Below are 19,963 nucleotides of genomic sequence, written 5' to 3' on the forward strand. Positions count from 1 at the left end.
GCCCTCCGCATCTTTCAACACCGACTCCGGGAAGAGACTTCCCTCGGGAAGGGACTCCTGTGGGGTGCGTTTGTCTCCGGAAACCGGGCGCCCCCCGACAGCCAGATCTCCGGGGCTCGGGGTCGGGTCGGGGCGTGGCGGGGGCTCCCAACACATCAGGGTGAGACTCAGGGCCACACCCTCGACCTCCACCCTGCGAGTCTGCGGGGACAAATGTCCAGGCTGTGGCGGTCGCCGGGGGGCCAGCCGGGGGGCCTCGGTCCGTGACACCGAGGAGCTACCTTGCCTTTAGGTGGAGAACGGGGCTTGGCCCCCCGACGTGAGAGACTCCGGGCGGCGGCAGGCGGGCGCCCCCGGCCCAGTGAGGTGCGCGCGGGGCTCGGGCGCTCCCGGAGGCCCGGGGCGCGGGGGGGGAGGGAGACGCGGGACCTGCGGCCGCGCCCTCCCCCGCCCGGGGCGGAGCCTGCGGCCGCGCCCTCCCCCGCCTTCCCATTGGTCCTTTCGAACCAGGCGGCGGGCGGCGGCGGCGGCGGCGGCGGGTCAGAGGCGGGCGGGCTTCGCGGCCGGAACCGAGATGTCGCCCCGCGGGGAGAAGTGACCATTCCGGGCCCGGGCGGGTGAGTCCTTCCCTGCTGGCCTTCTCTTCTCTCGCGAGCCTTTCCTCGCCGCCTTGGGGCTGCCGCGCCTTCGTCTGCGGCCTCGAGGGACCCCCGGCGCTGGCTCGGCGGGGTCCCCGGGACGCCCTGCGGTTGGCCTGCGGCGGCAGCCGCGCCCCCGGATTGGCCCCCGGGGCTGTCAGGGTGATGGTCCGCCCGCCCTCTCCCGCCGCCTCGGTGCGGCGCTGCGGCTGCAGGTGTGCTGGGCCGGGGGGCAGGTGCGGACCGCGTCGGCCGGAGCAGGCTTGGAGCCGTAACCGCTCTGCCTCAGAATCGGGGGGAGCGGAGCCTGACGCTGGTTGAAGGGCTCCGGGGCACCCTCACCCCCAGCGCCTGGCACGGTTAGGGCCGCTCGGCTTCTCGACTCACCCTCTGTAAGGATTAGTGAAGTCACTCACCTCGGAGGGAGCGGCGCTCCCCGACTGGGTGCCTCTGGCGAGGTTGACAGCGCCTTCCCCTCCGGGTCCGGCTGGGGCGGGGCTCTGCGCTCCGGCCGCACCCCTTAGTTTGGAGGGCTGCCCTGGGGGCTGAGCTGTAAACTAGAGGGAAGGCTTTGTAGTTCGCCCAGAAACCTGGAGAAACTTTCGGAAGGCGTCCTCCCTCACGCTGCCACTCCTGCCTCCCAACCAATCTTTTCAAATGGAGTTTCCTGGATTTAAGAGTGCTTTGTGCTGTGCGTGGCTGAGTTGCTGATTCCGTCCTTAAGTGAAGCCCAGGCCGAGTCACACCTTGTGTTTTGTTCCGTTTGTACCAAGAGCGCTAATAACTGCTTTCTCAGAAGATAAGCAGTTGGTGACCTGCTATATGACCATGTTTCTTGGCACTTAATTAAGGATTGGAATTCTCACAACCTCAGATTTCCTTTGGGAGCAGACTGGGATGGATTCGAGTGAAGAAGTGGAAACTGGTGAGAATCTACTAGCGTGGATTCTGATACAAGTTGTCTGATTTCATCTGTTTCAAAAATTCATTAACAGACACTGGATAGTCTATTTTGACATTATTGGATTAAAGGCAATATTTCTTTTTAGCATAGCAGAGTTGCTAAGCATGCAGGCTCTGAAGTCAGGCTTTACCACGTAATGTGACCGTAGGCAAGTTATTTAATCCTTCTAATCCTAAATTTCCTAATCTGTAAAAGAAGGTTAATAATAGTTCCTACCTTATCGATGGGAGGATTGTTGTGAGGATTAAGTGAAATAATCTACATAAATAGTTTAGTACAGTGCCTGACACATAGCTGTTATTATTTCGGTGCTGTTTAATTCTGATTAAAAGTTTCAAGCTATACCCAAAGGACTGAGAGGCCCAGAAGGTAAAGGTAGTACCAGAAGTAGTGATGAGTTCTCATTCACTGATTAATTTAATACCTTGTAAGCACTAAAAACAGTATCTGGCACATACTAAACACTGTTGCTGTTTATCAAACACACTATTACCTAGACGGTGCAAGTATGTGTTTTAGGTGCTTTACTTATATTATTGTGAAATCTTTTAGTAATCCTGTAATGTAGTTGGTGTTTACTGCTTGTTACAGGTGAGGAAACTGAAGCTCAGAGAAAGCAAATAACCTAAGTCCACCTGGAATTCAGTCCAACCCGCTTTGTTTGTGTGTCAGACTATCCTTTGTTTATACTTCTGGTGTCACATAACATCTCGCACAGAGTTGTTTGTGTGGCCCAGGTTCATTTCTGCCATGGGTATAGTTTTATTTTTGAATATTTCATTAATTAAAAAAATAGAAATAATTTGTGGTGGTAAATCAAAGTGTGTGATAAGAGAAGACTGTCAGCAACACACATGCTATTTTTTAATTTAATTTTTTTGGAAAAGATTTTATTTATTTATTCATGAGAGACACATAGAGAGAGGCAGAAGACACAGACACAGGGAGCCCGATGTGGGACTTGATCCCTGGACTCTGGGATCACACTCTGAGCCAGAGGCAGACGCTCAACCACTGAGCCACCCAGGCGTCCCAAAGTACGTGCTATTACAAAAAACTAAGTGGATTCAGTGGTGTTTGGAGAATTGGCCAGTTCAGAAGTAATATTTCCTAATTTATATTTTCCCATTTAGCTTTGGTGTATTCACTATGTTTTCACTATGCAACATTCTTCTATTATTTTTTTTCACCTGTCACCTGTGAATCTCAAGTTTGCAGTTAAGAAAGTTCAGTTGTTTTAGTAATTTTTTTCAAGCCAACTGTTGATGAGGCAAGTAAGGGATTAAGGCTAATATGTATTGTTATAGTTTTCTTTCAGTAACATGTCTGTGTGTATGTGTTTTACTCTCTTCTTATTACCTATTGCTTTGTGTACTTTGATTTGTGTACTTTGATATCAGATACATCTCGTACACCTCATACCTCAGGAACCTTGTGACGTACATAGAAGTTGAGAGAATAGGAAACTTGAGTCTGTCAGTGACTTTATCTCACTTCCAGTTTCCCTATTTTTAATTGAAATTTAACTGCCATAAAGAAATGCCTCAGAAGGCCTACTTACAAGATAAGGCAGTCTTTGCAATTGCATTTCATTAGTGTTTCTCCTTCTAGAAACACAGAATGTTTTCTTAAGTTACTACGTTGCTGCATAGTAGGTTGTCTTAACAGAAAGTTGCTGCTTATTTTATCAATGAATTACTAATTTCCAAAGAACTAGAATGTAATAAAATGTAGTGTATGCACTAAATGATAATTTCATCCTTGATGTCGAAACCATCTTAGGAATTTATAGTACTGTGACCATCAGTCACATGATAGGTATTGCTGAAGTGCTGACTTATAGAGATTTCGGCCTACTTTTAACACAACATAAACTCTTCTATAACAGTTTACTCTTAACTGTGGTTGAAGAGCTGCCTTTATATAGTGTTAAGCATAATGACTTTTAATTTCTCTCGATACATAACATTACTATTTTGGATTCTAAAAAATAAAATTGGCTGTTGAAAAACTTGTGTTTAGAAGTTTTTTTTTTTTTAATATCCTTCCAGTTTGGAAAACATTGTGATCCCAATAATGTAATTAATTATACGTACTGTTCTGCAGATTGATTTTGGTCACATAACATCTTTTCATATCAGTAGATATAGCTCTTATTTTTTTCAAGATATAGCTCTTATTTTTTTCAAGTGACTGAATGAATCCACTATATAAATGTATGATAACTTATTTGAGCAGTTTCCTGTTAATAGACGCTTTATGTTGTCACATTTCTGTATATTAGTGTTTGTGTATGGGTGTGTTCTCCATAGTCTTTTAGCTTATCATGTATAAAAGCAAATTGATTTTAAGTTCTTTAAAAAATTTATGATATATGAATAGTTCTATTCAACATGAAGTTAAGTTATTCAAGTTGAATGTCTATGAAACATTGCAAGAGGAAAATTTCAAATAGAAAAACAAAGACTCCTAACAAATAATTTTTATAATTTTGTAACTAACATGTGATGTTTTTATGAAGCTGTAAGAATCTTATTTCTTTCTCTTAAAAGTCTTTATCTGCTTTAGAAGCTGCTTTTTCCTTAAATGAGCATACTGCAGATTTACTTCATTATTGTTTCTCAATCTCTTTAGTGGTAAATGCAACATTTATTGTGCTTAGGAGTAATTCTGGTACTAATTTTAGCAGTAATTTCTACATAGTAGTAGAGGAAATGGAGAATGTTACCTCCATATGGTTCTTATTTTAGAAAGTATAGAGTAAAATAAAAGCATGTATTGCTGTGTAACCTAAATTAGGGAGGGAGTTTGGGAGATTTTTTAGAGGAATTAAATCCGAAGATAGATAGGACTGAGTCTGGAAGAAAGGAAGAGAAAATGATGTAGATAGATTATCAGGTACAAAGTCCCAGAGATGAGAGATCATACTCAAAGGGTCTAAAAGAAGTTAACATGGCTGGAGTGTGAGGGCCAAGAGACGAGGCTGGAGGGGATCTATCACTCTTTGTTGGCTTTGTTGAAGAGTTAGGGCTTTATTCTGTAGGCATTGGAGGGTCATCAGGGATTTTAAGCAGGGGAGTAGAAAGGCATCCTCAGATGAGGGTTTGTGATGAATCAGTCTGGCTGCAGTATGTGAAGAGCAGGGTGAAGCTTGCAGGAATGGAGAAACGGTGACTGAGTGGAATCGGTCGGTTTCAATAAACCTAGAGAGAGGGGTGATGGTGGCGTGAACTAGAGGGGTGGCCCTAGATGCCAAAGAAAAAGTTTAGAGGCAGAAGCAACAAGGTATGATCACTGATTGTTTTGACTGAGGGATCCACTGAGACAGTGGAGGCCTGGGAGAGGGAGGAGTCATGGCTGACCTGTTTAACTTGGTGAATGTTGGTGCTGCTCCCTGAAATAGTAAATGCAGGAAGCCTTTGTAAATATTTAAATGAGTGAGTAAAGGAATAAATGATCTCAGTGATACAAAGGCAGGGCAGGGCCTTTGATGATGATGATGGTGGTGGTGATGGTGGTGGTGGTGGTGGTGGTGATGATGATGGTGATGTTGGTGGTGGTGGTAATGATGGTGGTGGTGTTGGTGATGTTGGTTGTGGTGTTGGTGTTGGTGGTGGTGGTGGTGGTGGTGGTGATGATGATGGTGATGGTGGTGGTGGTGGTAATGATGGTGGTGGTGTTGGTGATGTTGGTTGTGGTGTTGGTGTTGGTGATGGTGGTGGTGGTGGTGGTGGTGATGATGATAGAGAACACATATAGCACAATGGATTTTACCTATACATTTTGCATGTGTTTTTTTTGTTTGGTTGGTTTTATTTATATTTCAGCCTCTGTATACATCTGGTGTGTTTTTCTCATTGTTTCAACATGCTGGCTGGGCTCACTCTATCTTCCAGTCATGTTCTGGATGTATATTGCTTTCTTGGGGCCAAATGTCTTGACCCTCTGGGTCCAGCCTCCTTTCTCCACTTAAGATGTATATTACTTTCCTATTACTGCTAGAGCAAATTACCACAAACTTAGTGGTTGAAAACAACACAAATTTATTATCTTATGGTTTGGGAGGTCACAAATCTGTAATGAGCTTAAAAAAAAAAAAAAAAAAAAAAAAGACGTTGTCAGGGCTTCCTTCTTTCTGGAGTCTCCAGAGGAACATCCATTTCCTTCCCTTTTCTAGCCTTGAGAGTGCACCTATGTTCTCTTCAAGGCCGGAAGTGGTGCAGCTCAAATCTGTTTCTTTCTCTACTTCTCATATCATTCTCTGACTTTTCTTTATTCCTCTTTTTAAAAGAATGTATTTAGGGCAGCCCCAGTGGTGCAGCGGTTTAGCGCTGCCTGCAGCCCAGGGCATGATCCTGGAGACCCTGGATCGAGTTCCACATCAGGCTCTCTGTATGATGCCTGCTTCTCCCTCTGCCTGTGTCTCTGCCTCTCTCTCTCTCTCTGTCTCTATGAATAAAAAAAATAAAAAAAATAAAAAAAAATAAAAAAAAAGAATGTATTTATTTCTATTGAGATACAATTGACATATCGCATTATATTAGTTTCAGATGTACAAAGGACACGATTGGTATTTGTATATATTGTAAAATGATCATCATGATAAATCTAGCTAGCACCCATCACCATACATAGTTTTAATTTTATGATGAGGACCTTTAAGATCTACTCTATTAGCAGCTTTCAAATGTGCAGTCCAGTGTTATTAACTATAGTCTCCATGCTCTACATTACATCCCCATGACTTATAAATTGTAGGTTTGTACCCCCTGAACCCCTTCACTCATTTTGCCTACCCCCTAATCCCTGCCACTGGGGTCCACACCATCAATCTGTCTCTTTATCAAGAATCTTGGTTTGTTTAGATTCCACAGATAAGTGAGATCATACAGTATTTGTCTTTATTTATGTGACTTATTTCACTTAGCATGGTGCCCTTCAGGTACATCTATGTTGTCACAAGTGGCAAGATTTCATTCTTTTTTTTTTTTTTTTATGGCTGAGTAATATTCTCTTGTATTTATATACCAGCTCTTTATCCATGCATCCATCAGTGGACACTTAGGTTGTTTCTGTATCTTGGCTGTTGAAAACAATGCTGTAGTCATTGTGGGGCCATATAGCTTTTTGAATCAGTTTTTTCATTTTTTGAGGAACTTCCGTACTGTTTCCCACAGTGGCTGCACCAATTTACATTCCCACTAATAGTGCATGAGGTTTCCCTTTTCTCCACATCCTCACTAACACTCATTATTTCTTGTCTTTTTGATAATAGTCATTCTTACAGGTGTAAGGTGATATCTCCTTGTGGTTTTGATTTGCATGTCCTTGATGATGAGTGATGTTGAGCATCTTTTCACGTGTCTGTTGGCCATCTGTAGGTCTTCTTTGGACAAATGTGTATTCAGGTCCTCTGCCCATTTTTTAATCAGATTGTTTGTTTTGCAACTGAGTTGAATTGAATATTATCTCCTTATCAGATATATGACATGCAGATATTTTCTCCCATTCTGTAGGTTGTCTTTTCATTTTGTTGATAATTTCTTTGCTGTGTATCAGCTTTTTAGTTTGAGGTAGTCGTCCCACTTATTTATTTTGGCTTTTTTTTGCCTTTGCCTTGGGTGTCAGATCAAAAAAATCATCTCCAAGACTCACGTCAAGGAGCTTACCACCTATGTTTTCTTCTAGGAGTTTTATAATTTCAGGTCTTACATTCAAATTCAAGTCTTTAATCCATTTTGAGTTAATTTCTGTGTATGGAATAAGATAGTGGTCTAGTTTCATTTTTTTTTCATGTGGTTGTCCAGTTTTCTCAACACCATTTATTGAAGAGACTGTCCATTCACTATAATGTATTTTAGGCTCCTTTGTTATAAAGTGGCCATAAATGTGTGGGCTTATTTCTGGGTTCTCTGATTGCATTGAATCTGTAGGTTGCTTTGGACAATATGGACATTTTAATGATATTAATTTTTCCAGTTTAAGAGATGGAATATCTTTTCATATATTTGTGTCTTCTTCAGTTTCTTTTGTCAGTGTCTTATAACTTTCAGGTCTTTTACCTCCTTGGTTAAGTTTATTCCCAGATATTTTATTCTTTTTGTTGCAACTGTAAATGGGATTATTTTCTTAATTTCTATTTCTGATAATTTGTTATTTGTGTATAGAAATAACAGATTTCTATGTATTGATTTTTGTATCTTGCAACTTTACTGAATTCATTTATTAGAGTTTTTTGGTGGTCTTGAGGGTGTTTTGTATAGAATATCACGTAATGAGCAAATAGTGACAGTTTTACTTCTTCCTTTGCAATTTGGATACATTTCTTTTTCTTCTCTGATTGGTTTGACTATGGCTGCCAAATACTATGTTGCATAAAAGTGCTGAGAGTAGGCATCCGTGTGTTGTTACTGATCTTTGAGGAAAGATATTTAGCTTTTGACCATATCATGTTAGCAAAGGGCTTGTTATGGCCTTTATTATGTTATGTTTTCTCTATACCTACTCTGTTGAGAATTTTTTTCATAAGTTCATGTTGAATTTTGTTAAATGCTATTTCTATATAGAGAAGATCATATAATTTTTATTTTGTTAACGTGGTATGTTATGTTGATTGATTTGCAGGTGTTGAACCATCCTTGCATTCCTGAAGTAAATCCCACTTGATCATGGTATACAATCCCTTTAATGTATTGTTGAATTCAGTTTGCTAATACTTTGTTGAGGATTTTCACGTCTATGTTCATCAAGGATTTTAGCATCTGCCTGCCTCTTATATAAAGAGTCTTGTGATCACATTTCACCTAGCAAGATCATCTTTCATCCCAGAGTCTTTAATTTACTCAATCTGCAGTGCCCATTTTGCCCATAAAGGTAGCATATTTACAGGTTCTGGGGATTAGGATGTAAACATTTTGGGGAACTATTATTCTTTCTACCACAAATGGAGTTTATTTAAGATGTGATAAAAATGTTCTTGTGCACTGAGGCACATAAATTCCTAAGTAGCACATTGTTTCCAGAACCTATGCCCTTTGGCACAGCTATTCCATCCTTTTTACTTGGACCCTCTCCTGTACACCATTCTTAGTCATTTTTTTTTCTTAGTGATTCCTTTGATCTGTCAGGCATCTCACTTGACCTGCTGGTACCTTGACCAGTAACCACTGTACAAATACCACGTTGGACATGCTGGGTGAGAGGCAAAATCATTTATCAACTCAACTCGGGTCACATAATAAAAATAATAAAGAATACAAAAAAAAAAAAAAAAAAGATCTCCCGGTAGGTGCTTGTCTACTATGTAGCTGCTTCCAAGTTTATGTCACATTTTGTTCCACAGCAGAAATGTTGTGGAGAAGGAGGACAACCCAAGTTTCCCTAGAAATTCTGATATTCTACCAAAAGTGTTTCCTAAACTTTAGGCTTGAATACTTCTTTCAGTCCTGCTTCCAGTGGCAGTCCAGGAACTTAAAATTGGCAAAGCAGTGTGCAGAAATAACACAAAATGGTGTGAAGCACTGTAAAAGCATGTGATTGGGGAAATTCTATGTGAATTCAAGAACTAAAGATAAAATCAGAAGTAATTCCAGCTAGTCAGAAAGGGCTACTGGAAGGAAGTAAACCAAACAAATTATAAGCCTGGGTTCGTTGAGATGATGGAAAATCTTTTCAACTATTCTTTCTCTATCTCCTTTGCTAAATCCTTCTCTCATGTCAAAATGTTGGATTTTCTCAGGACTCATTCTTTGGCCTTTATCCCTGCTTTGTCCATTTCTTTCTCAAGATGATCTCATTCTTCTCAGTGGTGTTACCTCCCAGGTATTTGCTGACAATTTCTACGTCCTCTTGAACTTTCTTCTCAGCTCGAGATTAGTATTTCCAGCTGCCAGACAGACACTTCCCTTGGATATCTATAAAGGCTTCTCAAATTAAACGTGACCCAAACAGAGCACTTTTGACCTATCAGTACGTGTTCCCTGCCGTTATTGGTTTAGACTCTCGTCATCCTCACCTCAATAACTGCTCCCACCATGTGTTTGCTCTGCTGTTCCAGCCAGAAGCCGGGGAGTCACCCTTGCCAAGTCATTGTGCCCCTCAGCCCTCCCTCCCAGCCCTCCGTCTTTGTTAGCAGGACATGGCTCTCAGTGACCTGGATATAAATCCCATTCACTTCTCTTGAGTGGAGGACGTTGTCCGTGTTCTAGCTCAGTCACCATTGTTGGTCACCAAACCATTGCCATCCTTCAGGTTTCCTGTCTTCCTTTGCCAGCCTCGTCTCCATCTCTTCTCCTGTATGCACCCATTTCCTGTGTGGCCTCACTGTTTCTGTCCTTTCTGTGTCTCCTTCCTTCGTTGTCCTGTTCCTCCCTCCCCCCAGGGAGCTCTTTTGGAATCATGAATTAGATTGGCTCTCCCTTGGTTGGAGCTCTTCCATGGCTTCCCACCATCACTGGAATAAAGTCAAATTTCCTCAGCAGGCCTTGTGTGATGGGGCTGCTGCCTGGCCTCGCAGCCCCCTGAGGCTGCCCGTTGTCCGTGCAGCCTCTAGGGGTGTGCCATGTTCTCTCCTCAGAGTTTTCACAGAAATGATTCTCTACACTTGGAACTCTCCTTCTCGTTTCTTGACTGATGCCTTCTGTTCTTAAAATTCATGTTTTCCCTCCAGCGAAACCATTTCTAACCATTCAGTCTAAGTCTAAAGTAGGCGCCTGCTGTTTCCTTTCCTGTTCTTTCCTTCCCTATTATTATGATAATAATAAAATTACCATGATTTAACACCACATATTCATTTGTGGTTGCTTTTTAAAGTTTTCTCAACTTGGTTCCATATGGGCAGGTCACACATCTGTTACAGTCATCACTGTGTCTCTGAGAGGCTTTGGTGCTGGTTCATGAAAGAGAGAGAGTGAGTGCTTGTTGAGTAAGTGAATGAGCATATACCACATGGAGAAGCACACAGTGGGAACCGTGATGTAGCCACAGAAGTGAACAAAACTGGGGTGCCTGGGGGGGTGTCTGCCTTGGGCTCAGGTCATGACCCCGGGGTCCTGGGATCGAGTCCCATATTGGGCTCCCCGCAGGGAGCCTGCATCTCCCTTGGCCTGAGTCTCTACCTCTCTCTGTGTCTCTTGTGAATAAATGAGTAAAATCTCCTAAAAAAAAAAAAAAAAAAAGAAAGAAATGAACAAAACTGAGGGAGGACAACAAGGAGACAGGTTGAGTGGATCCAAGGGCCTATGTTAGATAAGTTCCTGAAAACTTTTATTCTGGGAAAGAGAATTGAGAGTCAAAACTCTTATCTGAGTAACTTCCCAATTATGACATGGCTGTTTTAAAGCTTTTACTTTTGGTTATAACTATATTTATCTGTTAGCAAAAGAAGCTTTCCATATTATGTTGAATTCTGGGCAGTTTACAACCTTCTTTCTTTTAAATTTGGTAAGTTGGATTAAATGAACTATAATTATATCATCATAGTATTAATCATACCAACTCATTTGTTAAGTGGTAGTTATGTGTCAGGTCCTTTATGTGTATCATCTCCTTTAATCTTTATAATAACCATATGAAGGTGGGCATCTACGGTGGCTCAGCGGTTTAGCACCACCTTCAGCCCAGGATGTGATCCTGGAGACCCGGGATCGAGTCCCGAGTCGGGCTCCCTACATGGAGCCTGCTTCTCCCTTTGCCTGTGTCTCTGCCTCTCTCGTAAATAAATAAATAAAATCTTAAAAAAAAATAACCATATGAAGGAGCTGATGGTATCCCATTTTATAGAGGAGAAAAGTTAAGTACCCCAAGGTACGCATATAGCTAATATGCTAGGCCTGGAATTCAAACCAGATGTGTCTGCTACTTTCTGCTACCATAGTAGGTGCCTTTATGGTGAGTTATTTTAGTACACATTGAAAAAAACCGAAATATGTTTGGTATGGCTATATAGCACTTCTATTTTCCCTATTAGGCAATTAGGAAATATTTAACTCAAAATTTTGAAGCTAAGAAAGTGCTCCCCCGCCCCCAACAAATCAAAGAGGATACCTTCTTCAGTTGTTTTTCTAAATGAAACATTAAAAAATGATGAAATGGTTTTGACATCCAGAAAGGCATGCAGACTAGTATAATACCTGTATTTTTACCACTTATCTTGACATAAAGTCTTACTAGCACAGTTAAAAGGCTTCTGTGCATTCCTCCCCAGTCTCATCTCCCTTTTCCTCCTCAGCAGTAAACATTATCCCACTATCCCAACTTTGACATTTATTGTATCCCTGAAGCCTATGTATTTAAAAATGGCAATAATCTGGTGTTTGAGTACTGTATGTCATACAGCAGCAGGTAGTGTCAATATTTTTCTGAAAAAAAACTTGTTTCTTTGCCATTCTTTTCCAAGTGTCCTCCCTGATTTGTACCAAGAATGCACTATGCCCCCTTTTGCTCCCCATCATATCTTATAATGTGGGTGAGGAATTACTCAGTTTCAAAGCCTACAGCTGTGGGACAAAGGATCTGTTCAACTAGTTGACATTTTTTCCCCCATCATGATCTGAAATCAAATGAGTATGAAGAGGCTCATCATAAATGATCTTGAGGACCTCATAATTGAACCTGTTTCTAAGATGAGTGGGTCAGGTCCAAATCCTGTTCAGGTTTCAGGTGGGTGAGTGAGTGCCTTCTGTGTTTCTGTTCTCCCCAGATTTTAAAAGTTAAGTACAGTACTCTTCCTTTAAGATCTGTTTAAATTCCTGGTCTCATGAATGATTCCCAGCAGGATTACAGTATAGTTTGGACTTGGTCACTTGAGAGTTCTTTTTTTGCCCAAATCTAAGGGAAAAGACTTCCTTGAGTTGGCAAAGAGTTGAAATAGGCTCCTCCCAAAAGACAGAAAGACAAAAGCAAAACAAAATAAAGGCAACAATTTGCTGATCAAGATGCTGGTGGGGGGTGGGATCACTGGGTGATGGATGTTAAGGAGGGTACGTGATGTAAAGAGCACTGGGTGTTATATAAGACTGACGAATTACTGACCTCTACCTCTGAATCCAATAATACACTATAGGTTAATTTTTGGATTTAAATAAAATTTTTTTCAAAAGGAAAAAAAATATAAGGAAGAATTGTGGTTGTGATGCAGACTAGGGTCAGGGTAACTGTAGAATAGATGCTACTCTTGGGATTAAATGCCTGAGGACACAAAGATGGTTTAGAAAGAGAATAGTAAATAACTAGAAAATATCAATAACTGGTTCTCAGGATCAGGGACATGATGAGTACTTGTTAATTCATTGATGATTCACTGATACAATCTCATCAGTTTATAGAAGTTTCCCAATAAAAGCATATATTTGCATACATGATAGTTTTTCATACATGAAGACACATTATAGCTTCTCTGAGTAAGATTTCATTAAAGAGTTTCTCTTTTTTTTTTTTTTTTTTAAGATTTATTTATTTATTCATGAGAGACCCAGAGAGAGAGACCAGAGACACAGGCAGAGGGAGAAGCAGGCTCCATGCAGGGAGCCGGATGTGGGACTTGATCCTGGGTCTCCAGGATCACATCTTGGGCTGAAGGTGGCGCTAAACTGCTGAGCCACCCAGGCTGCCCAAAGAGTTTCTTTTTAAAGGCAATACGGATAGTTATATTTTTGTCATCTTAAAAGTAGTTCTTTGCATTACACAAGAATAATGCTTTGAAAAATATGTATCTAAAAAGACTCTTCTGCTAAAGTTCAAGCGACTGAAGGTTGCGCACAAATTCATTTCTTTCATGAAACTAATTTTGTTGGATTTTCCATAAAAAGTGCAACTACCAAACATTCTTGTGCTAGCTTCTTTGTGAATATGTCACTGTTCTTGATTTGCACACGCCTTATAATTTAGGCCCTCTTTTGTTTTGGGTTGACAGTTCCAACTGTTAAAGCTCTTATCTGATTTTTTGGGACTCCTTATTTTAATGGGAGCAGCTTCTCTGCTGCATTTTTAAAAAATGGTCTCGGAAGCATCTTACTGTGGACCATTGTTGAGGACAAAGGATTATTTATGCTAAAGGAAAATGTACTCCCCACTGAATTAGCTCGTGGGAAGCATAACAAGCTCATTAGTAATGCTCAATTGTACTTTGGCCTTTTGCTATGGTAGAGAGAAGGAAAAATGGCATCAAAAAGGACATTCTGCTGTCCTTTGCTTTCCCCAAAGAAAGTGTGATGTAACATCAGACTTTTCAGTTAGATTTAGCTCAAGTTCAACTTTGGTACTAGAAGAAATGTTCCTGAAAGGAAAGTGGTATGTGTAATTGATACTGTGCAGGAGGTATGTTTGGTATAACTTAGAGGCGAAAGTAACTTTTCCTTGGAAATTGATAGCATTATAGCTTTATAGCATTTTAATTTTTTTCGTACAGTGTTTTAATTATGGTTTATAATAACAAAGAGACTAGTATATTATGTTGCTACAAGCAATCAAAAATCCTAAATTTTATATAGTCTGTGTTATTCTGTTTTTATGCTCTTCACCTTTTTTCCCTTCTGAAAATACATTAAATAATTGTATTTACCTAATTAATTAAAATCATACTTTTTTCCGTATAGACTTCAAAGTAGATTTCCTATAGATTTTGGAGTTAAATTTGCTGTTTCTTTTTCTTCCTTTCTTTCTTTCTTTCTTTCTTTCTTTCTTTCTTTCTTTCTTTCTTCTTTCTTTCCTTTTCTTTAGCACCTTATGGAGAAAATAGCTTATGAAAAATTATTATAGAAAGGCATTGAGTATTGTTTAACAGTTAAAATTGATGCCAGTCTTTATTACCTTGCTGTCTGGCAGAAGCAGCTGATGGTTAAGCTTGTTAATTTCTACAAAGTCCAGATGAGTTTACACGATCTCTTTAAAAAAATCAGATGAGAGTTCTTGACTTCAGCATCAGCCATTGTATTGTTGCTGTTTGCATTGTACAAGTTCATGTTAGGTTTACAGGGAAAATTTGGGTAGACTTCTTCATGTGCGAAGTTTCATTGTCAGTTTTATTTTTCTAGCCAGATGCTGCGCGAATTACTTTGGTATTAGTGCCAGAAAGTGCATATAAAGTGTATTTCAGGTTTGCCTCTTTAATACGAGTACTTTCATAAGTGAGAAGCTAGGAGTGATTGTTGAATTCTCTCCCACAGTCACGCTATTCCAAATAAAAGAAAAAGTTTTAGGTTTTCAGTTAAATAGGAGACTAAAGCAGATTCTTTGTAATTTGGGGGCTGGGGGAGTAGGAAAGCTACTGTTATTTGCATATTAATGTTTTGTTCTGTTTTCAGAAAAGAACTTCATTTCAATACAGATGACCATGCAACCTGCAATTCAAGTATGTGTTTTCCCTGGAAAAATATGTTTTTAAAATTATGAGATAATAATTATATGAGATTATATAAAGTTACAATAATTAGTAGAATACTAAAATCATCCCAAAACGTTTTTACTGTACTAGTTCTTTTAAGCATCAAATTTTAATAACAGGAATTACTGTACTTTAACTTTCTAGTTCTGAAAAGATTTTATTTTATTTTTTTATTTTTATTTTTTTTGAAAAGATTTTAATTTTAAGCATTCATTTCTACTCATTATTTGCAAGAGTCAATAATTCCTTAGAATTGGTTAAGTCCATCTTTCTTATACTCCCTTGGGAAGAGAATTGGAACATTTTTGTAGTTTTTCTCTCCTTACAATTTACTATGTATTTGTAATTAAAAGAGCTTTCAATGAAAACAATTATAAATTATTTATTTTAGATAATTGTGCCTGTGCCCTATCATGCCTATAAATAACCAGGCACTAAAACTTAAAATTTCAAGTGTTTTTTTTTTTTTTTTTTTTTTGTTCGTTTGTTTGTTTGCTTTTTGGTGAGAGGAGGCAAGCTGGAGATAATCAGACAAACCAGAATAACCTTACACTTGAATGTTGGTATTTGCTGTATCATTCTTATATTCTTTTGAAAGTTTTCTTTTGGTATAAATAGAATATGCTTGAATCTCAATTTAAAGATAAAAATCAGATTGAAATTCTACTTATTAAGATGTGAGCAGCAGATAATAAAATTTCCCTTGCAAAGTGAGAACTTTAAAAGTAATCATTTGTGGTTCTGGTTCTGCCAATTCTGGTGACTTATTTGACCTCTGCTTCCGCACCTCCAAGGTGAGGATAATAGCATTTATTTTTCAGGGTGTTTGTTGAGGAAATCAATGGGATCAATGTGAGAACATGAGCAAAGTGCCTACTACATTGTGTGTTACGTAGTAGACACTTCAGAAGCTTGGTTGTATCATTGATACAGCAAAATTTTCCACATATAAAACTGGAGATTATACCGGTGTCATGAAAGTCTCCCTCCCTCCCTCCTTCCCTTTCTTCCTCTCTCTCTCTCTCTCTCTTTCTCTCTCGTTCATTCATCTGTTCTTTCTTTTTCTTGAAAGAAGGCTTATCAAGATGACAGTGGTTGAAGACAAAAGATGATGTATTTATCAAATGTTAACAACAGTTCTGAATATGATCCTGCTTATACTCTCTCCTATGTGTGCTGTGCAGCTATATCCTCTACTCTATTAATAAAGAGTTCTATTATACTCTTTTCCTTTTGGGACCTAAAGGTCTAATTCTTGCTCTTTGGATCCTCTCAAATCCACATTGAGTATGCTCAAAACTCCTTTGTTACTCAAAACCGTGTTTTATACCATTTTTTAAAATCAGATTATTTCTATTTGTCCTCTTTTTATTTAAGTCTCAGAAATGTCATCAGTTTCATGTTAATTATATTTTCTTGGTTCATCATAGGGTGCTTTTGATAATTGCCACATTGACCATGTTCTTCTCATTCTACCCTAATGCTATTAATATTTTCTTAACTTGCTGATTTTCTTCATGGTTTTGTTTTATAGTTCCATGAAACCTTCTCTGGTCTAGATTCTACAGATATATCTTTATTAATTCTTCTCCAAGAGTCCTCTTACCATCTGTCATGGACGTTTTTGCTTCCCTCCTTGATGAGTGTGAAAACTTTGTAGGATTTTCACCTCTTTCTCTGCTAATTATATTAGACAGTTATGTAGTTAACCATGAATGCCTTATAGAGAGGAGACATCCAGTAGATAGCTTATCAGTTGATTTCTTATTAATTTAATACATTAAGATCTTCCTTGCCCTTCTTTTTTTTATGTCATTCATTCTGATTAGTAAATAAACATACAGTCTAAAAATTGATGAACAGTAGTTCCTGATCTCTTTTAGGTCATACATAGTCTCCTTTGAGAATCTGATAAGCTATGAACTGAAAAAAGGCCCGTTTGTCTACAGGCATAAGATTTTGCCTAAATGTAAGTAAAGTTTGTGTATGTACTCAGGTTCATTTGTAGACTGCCTGTGGATTAAGAATCTTTGCATATGACAGCTTTCACATGTTTGAGAACAACCCTTATCCATGCAGTTTTTGCTGTTAACATCTAACTTCTAACAACATTAATATGCTATTGACTAGCCCAGGTTATTATAGAATCTTTTGTTGGCAAGAGTAGGAAAACCCAAATATTCATTTAATTAATGTGACAAGAAATTAGAATGACTCCTGTTAATGTTAGCTTCTCCATTTTCACACTTTTTTTTTTTTTTTTGAAAACCACCCTTCTAACTAGTGTACATCTTTCCTTGACAAATATTTGCAACTGGTCTGCCTTTTTTTTCAGTTCAACCAAATGATTAAAAGACAAATAACATTCTATTGGCTCTAAAATACTCCACCCATAAGATGCATCTTGATTTTGATGGTGCAAAGAGTCATTTGCTAACATCCTCAATTATTCAACAAATATTTAACTGAATACCATGTGCTAAATAAATATTATACTGAGTTATGGGATTACAAACAGAAATAAGACATGCTTAGGAAAAAGGAAGATTTAGATAGTAATTTTTGCTCTAGTCCATTTGAAATAATTTTAAGAGAACTCAGAGAAATAAATAAGAAAGATATCTTGTCTTTTTCCTGAAACTTTCTAAGATCTCTATATATTTAGGGGTTCATTCCTCAGTCTCTACCCTTAGCTCCTGAAATAATGGCCCTCAAATAAGTTATGTGTTGTTGTTGTTGTTTTCTAAACTTTGGAGACTTTTTTTTTTTTTTTAAGATTTTATTTATTTATTCATGAGAGACAGAGAGAGAGAGAGGCAGAGACACAGGCAGAGGGAGAAGCAGGTTCCATGCAGTGAGCCCGACATGGGACTCGATCCCAGGTCTCCAGGATCACATTCTGGGCCGAAGGCGGCGCTAAACTGCTGAAACTAAAACTGCTGAGCCACCCAGGCTTCCCAAGTTTGGATATTTTTATTGAGTTTCACTATTCCTTCTTGCCTCTTGTGGTGTATTCGTGTTCTTTCTTTGCCTTGGTATTTGTAAAATGTGTTTGTTTCTCATCAGAAAACGTGAAAGCAGCACCTTCTTCCGTTTTTTTTTTTTTTCTTCAGAGTTTGCCTAATTTAACAATGGTATTATGGATTTTGATTTGGTGTTGTAAGACTTGCCTTCGGTATACCTCAGTATGTATAATAGATTTTAGAGGGAAAATGATCTACATTTAAAATCAAGAAGGAACTAGATTCACTTGGTATTACCTATCCTCATATCTCTTTTTTTAAAAAAAATCCTTTATTTTAGGGAATCCCTGGGTGGCTCAGCGGTTTAGCCCCTGCCTTTGGCCCAGGGCATGATCCTGGAGTCCCGGGATCGAGTCCCACGTCGGGCTCCTGGCATGGAGCCTGCTTATCCCTCTGCCTGTGTCTTTGCCTCTCTCTCTCTCTCTCTCTCTCAATCTCTCTCTCTCTATCATAAATAAATAAAAAATCTTTTTAAAAAAATCCTGTATTTTAAAGTAATCACAAGAACAGACATATTTGTTTCCTGAACCATTTGAGAGTAAGTTGCCAGTCTAATGCCCCATTACCTCTGAATACTTTAGTGTGTATTTCTCACAAATAAGGACTTCATCTTACACAACTGCAATGAAATCATTGGAACTGGATATTAACATTGCTACAGCACTACCACCTAATACTCAGACCACATTCAAGTGTCGTCAATTGCTCCATAATGTCCAGTTCCGAATTACATGCTGCATTTAGTTGTCCTGTCCCTTAGTCTGTCTAGAATGGTGTCTTTGCTCTCTTTAGTGACCTTGACACTTTTGAATTGTATAGACTAATTATTTTGTAGGATGTCCCTCAGTTTGGATTTACCTGTGTGTTCTCATGGTTAGATTCAGGTTATGCATCTTTGGTAGGAATATCACAGAGGGATACTGTGTTTTCTCACTGCATCCTTGCAGATGGAATGTGATTTTGATTTGTCTCATTATTGATGGTGTTTACCTTTGTCACTCATTAAGTTGCTGTCTGTCAGGTTATTTTACTGTAAAGTTTTTCTTTCTTCTCTTTGTATTTTGTGGGGAAGCACTTTGAAACTACATAAAAATCTCATTTCTCCTCAAAATCCCAGTTTCTTCATGTATTTATGTCTATATGCATTAATAGTTTTCTATTCAACGGGTTATAATCCATTTACATTATTGTTTGATGCTCAAGTTGCTCTTGATTTAGCCAGTAGAAGTCCCTTCATGCTTACTTCTCTGTCCTTTTGGTTGGTCCCTATCATTCTTTGAGCCCTTCCTTGCTTTCTGGTAAAAGATATTTCAAGTCACTCTAGAATTCATTCTAGTTTTCTCTTATTCCACTTCTTTGGCAGTGAGAAATCTGGCTCCCTTTTGATAAATCCCTGCAAATACAACCTGTCTCCCATTGTTGCTGCCACACCTTCCCTGAGTTGATGGCTTTCTCAGCTGACTTGGGCTCTGATGCCCAGCACTGGGATCTTTCCCCATCTTCCTCTGTGAATACCCTCTGTGAATACGGTACACAGGGCTATCACCATGTGTGGACACTCTCTCATCTCACTCACGCTCTGACCTCCATTTCAGGCTTGTCTCCTGTGAGAATCCCTGATCACTTGGGCTTGAATATTCAGGAAGTGTCCTGAATTGAGATGTGAAAAGTCTTTTCTCTCAATAACCTTATATTAAAGCATGTCTAATTGTATTTCAAAATTTTGCAAAATTTTTGGTTTGATAGTATGTTTCTGTCAATTTTTATTCTTACCCAGAGATTTGCCAGGTAGTAAATATTTAGCTTTGCAGGTCAGTACGCAAAACTGATGCTATTATTTAGGTATTTAGATGACAACCATTTTATAATGCAAAAACCATTCTTAGATTGTGGGCCATGCAAAAATCAAATGACATACCAAATTATTTAGAATAGAATTTAAGAGAACACGGTTATT

The 19,963-nt window shown here is 39.2% G+C and overlaps 1 protein-coding gene across 7 annotated transcripts in view; it reads left to right on the forward strand.

Moving 5' to 3' along the window:
• Positions 1-14: 14 nt before the first annotated feature.
• Positions 15-19,963, forward strand: part of GAS2L3 (growth arrest specific 2 like 3) — a 39,914-nt gene continuing 19,965 nt past the window's right edge. For 2 of the 7 annotated variants that reach the window (XR_013350854.1, XM_077846018.1), the window contains exons 1-2: positions 858-1,563; positions 14,904-14,950. Coding sequence is in view for 4 of the 7 variants with exons in the window: in XM_077846018.1 (XP_077702144.1) it covers positions 1,536-1,563; positions 14,904-14,950 (75 nt within the window). In the remaining 3 variants the exon portion in view is untranslated. Of the gene's footprint in view, positions 65-510; positions 618-857; positions 1,564-13,826; positions 13,918-14,903; positions 14,951-16,866; positions 16,953-19,963 lie in introns of those variants that run through there. The other 5 variants (XM_077846022.1, XM_077846021.1, XM_077846019.1 and 2 more) reach the window with 5 other exon arrangements.

The sequence above is a fragment of the Canis aureus genome, chromosome 13, assembly GCF_053574225.1.
Source record: "Canis aureus isolate CA01 chromosome 13, VMU_Caureus_v.1.0, whole genome shotgun sequence".
In the NCBI taxonomy this organism is placed as follows: Eukaryota; Metazoa; Chordata; class Mammalia; order Carnivora; family Canidae; genus Canis; species Canis aureus.